The sequence below is a fragment of the Armigeres subalbatus genome, chromosome 2, assembly GCF_024139115.2.
Source record: "Armigeres subalbatus isolate Guangzhou_Male chromosome 2, GZ_Asu_2, whole genome shotgun sequence".
Taxonomy (NCBI): domain Eukaryota; kingdom Metazoa; phylum Arthropoda; class Insecta; order Diptera; family Culicidae; genus Armigeres; species Armigeres subalbatus.
In genome coordinates this window covers 350,606,886-350,615,743 of record NC_085140.1, presented here as the reverse complement: position 1 = coordinate 350,615,743, position 8,858 = coordinate 350,606,886, and the positions used below count along the sequence as shown (strand labels likewise).

The 8,858-nt window shown below is 44.2% G+C and overlaps 1 protein-coding gene across 1 annotated transcript in view; it reads right to left on the bottom strand.

Moving 5' to 3' along the window:
- Positions 1 to 7,563: 7,563 nt before the first annotated feature.
- Positions 7,564 to 8,858, bottom strand: part of LOC134212925 (cilia- and flagella-associated protein 20) — a 34,577-nt gene continuing 33,282 nt past the window's right edge. Inside the window, exon 2 of the mRNA XM_062691271.1 lies at positions 7,564 to 8,587. Coding sequence (XP_062547255.1) covers positions 8,261 to 8,587 — 327 coding nt within the window. The 3' untranslated portion in view covers positions 7,564 to 8,260. The remainder of the gene's footprint in view (positions 8,588 to 8,858) is intronic.

Sequence of the window (8,858 nt, the reverse complement as noted above, 5' to 3'; positions counted from 1 at the left end):
ATCAGCGGTATCTGCCCCAGGAGGATGGACACAATCGAGATGGAAAAATCTCTTAGAATATTGTGGAGGTAATCTTTGGGGAGCCAATCTCTCTGTGGGATTTGCTCGCATCAACATAATTAAGACAATTTCAGATTTCAAATCGAATCAATTTGCAATGAGTCGAATGATACGAACGTGATCCATAACATTTTTGATCCTTTCACTCATTTTTACGAGCTTCCTAAATATTAATCTGGAAGTCGTAGAGCAAAATCGTTCAAAAAGGTCTTTTATATTTTAGTCTTCTTGCCCTCAGATACATTCAATCCATCCTACAAGCATTCTAAGTAGTTGAAACAGTGACCCATTCTCACCCCCATTTGACCCATTGTCACCCCCGCCGACGGTAACCGAGCTGGACATTGATAATTCCTTTTGGAATAGCATGGAGGAAGATTTGTTGGGAACCAATCTATTTATATTTAGAAAATGTGACAGCTGTGGGATTCGCTCCCCACTATGTATAAAAGATAATTTTGGATGAATACAAAGTCTAGCTGAAATCCTTTGCTTGTAAACTTATAGGAGTTTGTAAAATTAGCCGAAAACTTTCATATTTTGTATGGCAAATCCACACGGTTTCCCGGTTGTCACAGGACACTGGAACCTATTGCGTGAGTTACCAAAAAAATGCCAGAGAATATGTTCTTGAAGGTACGTTGATTATTATTATTGTAAGTTTATTTATGTTGGTAAACAACCACTCATTTACAGCACAAGATGACCGAAACATCTCTTAAGTTGGCTGCTCAATGTATTCAACCTTCGAAGACGATGGAAAATGTAATTGGAAGCAGATTGACAAAGCACTGTCGATTCAAATCGAAATCTTTTCCAATGGGTTGCCGAATGATAAGAACGTGGCCATAATATTGTTGCTGCTTTCACTCATTTTTTAAATATTAATCTCGATGTCAACATAGCAAACAAAGTCTTCATACTGTAATTACCAATAATATTCCATTATCGTAAATAAATGTTTTCATTTGATTGGCGATAAAAATGTATAGAAATGATCTTTACGTCGAACGTGAAGAAAACAATTTGATGATTTTGACAGATGTGAACGCGAAATGAAAAAAATACCTTCAACAATACGCGAAAAATACAATTCGCGGTGAAAAATTCACGGAAAATACAATTAACGATGAACTTAATACACCACAATACAAAAATACACAAAAATACATTAATACGGCGAAAAATACGGAAATTCAAAAGAATTCCTCAATACGCCTTGTCAATTCAGGCAGATGAATCGTAAATACATAAGTTGACAGCTCCTCGAAATTAACGATGATAATTTATCGATTAACAACCCTGTACGTGGCCAATGCAGCGGAGATTCCTGTGGCGGCTGTTGGAAGCGTGAAGCTCGAAGCCGAAGTGGAAGGTACGTACACCGATCTCGATATATCTAACGTGTTATGTGTTCCAGACCTTGCAATAAATCTTCTGTCCGTGAGCTAAATCTGCAAGAAAGGATACCGCGTTACGTTCACTGACAAGGCCTGTGAGGTGGTGCACGCGTCCAAGGGGAACGTTATCGCGACGGCACGAGAGAAAGATGGCCTGTACAAGTTAAATCTCGCTGCACAGAACAATTCGTTTGTCGCAAAACCCTGTGGCAATTTGGAGCTGTGGCATCGACGGCTAGCGCATCTCCACATCGACAGCGTCAAACGGTTGACATCGATGGTGACTGGTATGGACATCAGTGGTACCACTATGCAGGGTTGTGTACCGTGTGCGGAAGGCAAACACCGAAAGTTTCCATTCAAGTCAAGTGGAGTTCGAGCGAAGGAAGTGCTAGAGCTAATCCACTCGGACCTGTGTGGACCAATGGAGAAGGCGTCACATGGCGGTAGCAAGTATTGGGTCACGTTCATTGACGATGCTACAAGGATGACGTTCGCTTATTTCCTCAAATCCAAGGCGGATGCGTTCAGTGCGTTTGAAGAGTTCAAGGCCTACGTTGAAAACCAGACAGGGAACACGGTTAGAACAAAGTACCTAATATTAGGTACATTTCACTCAAATCAGAGGTTCAGTGTGGGAACCCAAAATTAAGTAATTTTTTTACGGATTTAAGCAAAATTCACTTAAAATTAAGTAAAATATACTTAATTTTAATTAAAAACTAACCAAAAGTTAGGTAAATTTCACTCAACTTTTGTAAACATGAGATTACCCAACGTTGGGTTCCCACACTTTAATGCCCTTGTTGAGTGGTTTTGCTCTTCATTTTACGACAACAAAAGGAAGAGGGAGGGAGATGCAAGAGAAAAAAAGTACCTAAAATTAGGTACTTTTTTCTAACCGTGAAGAAGATCAAATGTTTGCGAACCGACAATGGACAGGAGTATCTGGGTAAGCAGTTTCAAACATTCCTGAAGAAGAGCGGAATACGGCACGAGAGGACGGTACCGTACAACCCGCAACAGAACGGATCTTCGGAGAGGATGATCCGGACGATGAAGGAGAAAGCACGTTGTTTGTTGGGGGATTCGGGGCTCAATAAACGTTTCTGGGCAGAGGCTGCATCCACGGCAGTGTACCTAGCGAACCGATCTCCGACGAAGGGCAGTCCAGCAACACCGCTGGAAATGTTTTCCGGTAAGAAGCCAGACCTCTCTCATCTCCGAGTGTTTGGTTCCAATGTGATGGCGTATGTACCGAAGGACAAAAGGAAGAAGTGGGACGTGAAGTCCATTCCATGCATTTTGGTTGGCTATCCGGATTGTACCAAGGGGTACAGAGTTTTCAACCCATCAACAGGAACGGTTTTCGTCAGTCGGGACATCATCGTACTGTCGGAATTCTACCACAACCAAGAGGTTGACGAAGAGCACAGCCAAGACATCGGTGTGGATGTTGTCAGCAACAAAGAGGACGAGCCAGTTGCAGTTGATCTGAAGGATGACGATATTCCGAACGCGGAGTTGGAACCGGAAGCAGAGGAAGAACAAGAGGCCGACCAGCAAGGGCTACAGGCAGTTCAACCGTCCGCGCTCCCTCCGCAACTTATTCGAGACAGTGATAATCCGCAGCGCAGCGAGAGGGAGCGCCAACTACCAGGCAAGTATTCTGATTTTAGGGTCACATACAATGTCCTTCCTCAGATGCTTGTTTCTTCACAGGATTGTGGCAGCCAAGCGGGACGACGCAACTCACCTGGAAACAGCATCGCGCTCCCGTCACATTCCAAAGAAAAAGATGTTCGTCTGCAACAGATTTCTGAGTACAGTGACTGGGAGCACGCAGTCACGAGAATATGTGGGGCGCCCTGAGACGCAAGGGGGTTCCTGAGAAAATCATCAGTCTCATCGAAGCACAGTACGGGGCCTTTTCGTGTAGAGTGCTGCACAATGGGATCCTGTCCGACCCTATCCGGGTCGTAGCTGGTGGGAGGCAAGGGTGTATTCTATCACCGTTACTGTTCCTCATCGTAATCGATGAGATTCTGGTAGATGCGATTGACCGTGAACCAAACCGCGGGCTGTTATGGCAGCCTATAACCATGGAGCACCTAAACTACTTCGAATTGGCGGATGACGTTGCACTACTCGCGCAACGGCGCTCTGATATGCAGAGTAAACTGAACGACCTTGCCGATCGCTCCTCCTCGGCAGGTTTAGTCATCAACGTCAACAAAACCAAATCATTGGATGTAAACACGGTGACTCCTTCCAGTTTCACAGTAGCCGGGCAACCAGTGGAGAATATTGAAAGCTTCCAATATCTTGGTAGCCAAATGGCGTCAGACGGCGGTACCAAGATCGACATAGGCGCACGGATCAAGAAAGCAAGGGCTGCCTTTGCGAGTTTAAGAAATATCTGGAAAAACAGGCAGATAAGTGAACGCACCAAAATACGAATTTTCAACTCTAACGTGAAATCTGTGCTGTTATACGCTAGCGAAACATGGTGTGTATCAGTGGAGAACACTCAACGGCTGTAGGTGTTCATTAACAGATGCCTGCGGTATATAATTCGGGCCTGGTGGCCTCACAACAGGATCTCAAACAACGAGCTCCATCGTCGTTGTCACCAGAGGCCGATAACAACAGAAATTCGGGATCGGAAGTGGGGCTGGGTCGGCCACACTCTACGTAGGGGCGATAACGAAATCTGTAAGCAAGCATTAGACTGGAACCCAGCGGGACATCGCAGCAGAGGCAGACCCAGAGGCTCATGGCGGCGAAGCCTCAATAAAGAAATAAAAGAAGTCGACCGAAATCTAACCTGGCAACAGGTTAAAGCGATAGCCGGGCATCGCTCAGGATGGAGATCTTTCAAGTCGGCCCTTTGCACCACCGGAGGTGTACAGGATCCATAAGTAAGTAAGTAAGTGACTGGGAGCGCTCAGTCGGAGGCAAGTATATCACAGCTTCCATTAGAAACAGCAAACCTTCGGAGTCGAATTGTCCACAGAGTCAAGACGATCCAGAAACCGTGAAGCGCTGGGACGGTTCGATCGAGATCGTTGGATCGAAGCGATGGAGAGCGAGATGAGAGCGTTAAGCGAAAACGGCACATGGCGTATGGTCGACCTACCCCCAGGGCGGAAAGCGTTGAAGAGCAAATGGGTCTTCAAGGTCAAGACGAATGCGGATGGCTCCATTGGGCAGTACAAGGCGCGACTTGTGATCAAGGGTTGCTCGCAAGTAAAAGGCGTAAACTATACGGACACATACTCGCCTGTCATTCACTACGCAACGGTGCGTTACCTACTTGCACTGGCGGCGAAGTTGGATCTGGTGGTGCATCAAATGGACGCAGTAACTGCCTTCCTGCAGGGCGATTTGGACGATGCAGAGATTTTCATGGAACAACCGGAAGAGTTCCGTGGCGCTGTACGGTCTGAAACAGGCCAGCAGAGTATGGAACCGGAAGCTGAACACGAAGCTCAAGCAAATGGGTTTCAAGCGATCGAAGCATGACACGTGCGTCTACTATCGGGTGGTGGCAGGAAATGTCGTCATCATTGCCATATACGTGGACGATTTCTTGATTCTCTCGAACGATCAGCGGTTGGTAGACCAGATCAAGCAGCAACTATGTGCGGAATTCAAGGCGAAGGATCTGGGACCGGTCAAGCAGGTGCTGGGATTGCGGGTGACCAGATCGGAAGGCGTTGTGGCAATCGACCAGGAACAGTACATCGACAAGTTGTTGGCGAAGTTTAATATAGTTGACTGCAATGCTGCACAAACTCCCCTCGACGAGAATCAGCGGATCACCAAGGAAATGTGCCCTGTAACTGAAGAAGAGAAGGAGAATATGAAGAACATTACGTACAGAGAACTTGTAGGAGGATTGCAGTTCGTTGCGCAGTGTACCAGGCCGGACGTCAGCCATGCGGTAAGTCTGCTCAGCAGCTTTTGCAGCAACCCTGGACCGGCGCATTGGACAGCGGCGGAGAGGATACTTCGGTACTTGTGAGGTGGCGGGTTCCTCCTTAGCCGTGCGGTAAGACGCGCGGCTACAAAGCAAGACCATGCTGAGGGTGGCTGGGTTCGATTCCCGGTGCCGGTCTAGGCAATTTTCGGATTGGAAATTGTCTCGACTTCCCTGGGCATAAAAGTATCATCGTGCTAGCCTCATGATATACGAATGCAAAAATGGTAACCTGGCTTAGAAACCTCGCAGTTAATAACTGTGGAAGTGCTTAGCGAACACTAAGCTGCGAGGCGGCTCTGTCCTAGTGTGGGGATGTAATACCAATAAGAAGAAGAAGAAGAAGAAGAAGTGGTGGCAGATTGGGGCAACGATCCCGATACACGACGATCCGTAAGCGGGTATGCGTTCCTGGAGAGTGGTGGCGTTGTCAGCTGGAATTCGAAGAGGCAATCTACCGTTGCACTTTCGACAACCGAAGCGGAGTACATGGCTCTGTCAACGGCGACTCAAGAGGCCATGTGGTGGAGAAGCTTCCTGCGTGAGCTTCACGGGACGAACGGTGCTTTGGTGATCCATTGCGATAACAAGAGTGCCATCAAACTGGCAGGAGGTGAAATTGGCTACTCGGCACGTAGCAAGCATATCGACATAAGACATCACTACGTACGGGACCAAGTCGAAGACAAAACCATCAAGTTGGTCTTCGTAGCATCTGAACTTCAAGCGGCGGACATTCTAACAAAATCGTTATCTGGTCCGAAGCATACCGAAGACAGGAAGAAGCTAGGTGTTATTTAACTTTACGCTTAAGGGGGGTTGTTAGCAAAGTAAGCGTTGCGTTTTTAAAAAGATAATAAACCAGTCTATTGTAAGCTCTTTCCCTAACCAGTCGAGTTTTTTCTCTGCTATCAGTATCATATTCAGAAAATCTGACAATATCGATATTCTAATTTGTTTTGTTTTTCTCGTACAACAAAATTGAGGTGAAAGACAATCATTTCACTTCAAAATAGACATTTTAAATTTCGTTTCATTTCGTTAGGAAAAAGTGTGTTATCGCATACCCTTACCTGACATGCTGCTCATTTTGTGAATTTTTGTCATTATTGTTTGGTGAATGTGTATACGGAAGAACTAAACTACCCAAAAGTGAGTTCAATCCACCCAACTTCGCACTTCCGTACGGGAAGCCAAATTTGAGTAAATTGGGTCGAAGTAGCCTTTACTCCCATGTTAAAAAAGTACCTAGCGTAAATTCTATTTACTCAACTGGAGATACATATTTATAATTAACTCAATTTTGACCTTTGCCTTTCTCGTGCAAAGAATACTAAAAAATAAAAATAAGTCTTTTTTAGCGTGTTTCGATCATAAGAAAAAGTATTTTGGCCATAACTGCTGATTCCATAGTCCGGAATAGGCCAATTTTCGAAAGCAAGCAATGGATTCACCGTCGAATGGAACCTGTTGCGAGAAATTCAGTAAATGCTAAGTTCCAAAAAGTGTGTCTACAATACGCATACAATACACACAACAGACATCAATTAAATTCGTCGAGCTGAGTCGGTTGATAAATAACACTATAGATTTTCTAGCCTTTTATCAAAAGTTTGGTTTTACTACTTAGTATACTTAGTAATACGATAAAGGTTAAAATAATTGAAAAACTTCTCGGATTTGTTAAAGATTTACTTGAAAATCATCCATTTTTTCCAGAAATGTTATTGTTGCCCCCTCAAATTAATTAATTGGAACAAAAAAATCCGAGGGGAGGGGGCACACATATTTTTAAATATTTGTATATGCTTATTCAGCTCTATTATAGATTTCAAGACTCAACAGATTCATCATGTCATCATGCAGAGCGGGATGTTTTCCGGGACGCATGGTAATACTGTACAGGAAGGCTGAATCCGGGACGTTAGGTCACATTACTCTACTCTATGTTACAATAGATCTTATAGCTGGAAAAGAAAAAAGCACAGATAGCTTAATAGGTATCCGGACCTTCAATAAAAAAAAAGTACGTTTCAGACTGAAATGAAAGCATTTCGTGCAACTTTGTCGTAAAAGAAAATAAAAAGAAGCGTTCTTTCATTCGTAAAATAATCAAGTCCATTTATGCTTATTTACAATATTTATTTCGCAAGTCGTCACATCGGTCTATCAAACGCGGTTCAATGTTTTGTAATTACCTGCATTTATTGTTGGACATGGACAAACCCCAACAGTGGAATTGATATCTCAAACCATGCATATCAACATCTTAGCTTGAACACTTCATTCACAATTCGCATGATCGAACATTTGTTTTGTATGTACCGGTGGCAACTCAGTGTTGTGAAGTTTTTGCACACAAAAAATAATTATGCATGTTTGGCCGTTCACCCACAAAGCCTAGAGAGGTGTTGATGCATAACATGCGGTTTTGTCGGTAAATGAGTAAGAACGGTTATTGCTGGAAAATAGCAGATTCAATTATTATGGATGTCTTATTCATACTCTCACTTTGCACTACTGATCTGCTTGCGATACCTGCCGATGTGGTATGTACTGTTGCCTGACCTGATTTATTGTTTTTGGAAAGTTATGCAATGGATACTGCTCTGATAAGGACACTTTTTCCACGTATAGTTCATATATTAAAGTGAAAGGTGAAAGTCATGTATGAAAAACTCGTGCCAATTAGGAGGAAATATATTATAAGGTGCAAAGAAAATCCAGATAGCATATGTGAGGATGCATTTTGCCGCTTTTTGGTAGAAGTCTTGTCATCTCTTCGCCTCATTGCTGTTAAATTTAAAAACGCCAAACATTAACATGCTTGCTGGGCAATTGCTTTGGACTGTGGTTTTTGGATGGGTAGGAATAGTTTGAACTCGGCGGGTAACTCATCTTCAGAGTAGAGGCGATCTGAGAAGTACACCCGTCGTATCCTGCAGTTGGCGTGAATCTGAACCCGCAAAGTTTCCACATAGTTGGTCCCGTAGGCACGGCGGGTGAAATCGGACAAATTGAACTGGATTTGATTCCATCCTTCGTCCAATCGCATCGGCATGGTGCAGATGAATGGCTTTACCCGCGTAGTCGACTGATAATTGCTAGCCCGAAAGCGCCGCCTCACGTTTTTATCGTCCAGGACCTGATAGGAAGAAAGGAATAGTGAAAAGCGGAAAATGAAAACACGGATTGGGTGTGGTGCATGATTGAGGCTTGTAGTTAAAGTAAATATATATTTGGGTAAATAGTTTGAATCGAAGTCAACCGGGGCGTTAGAATACGACGAACAAAGTGGCGGAATGTGGTCAAGGAGAGATGCCAATAGATGCCGACAGACAGAACGGGGGCAATGTCTGCAACCCATTGAATTGTGTTATCCCAGGCAACGCATAATAAGTCAATAATGCTGACGG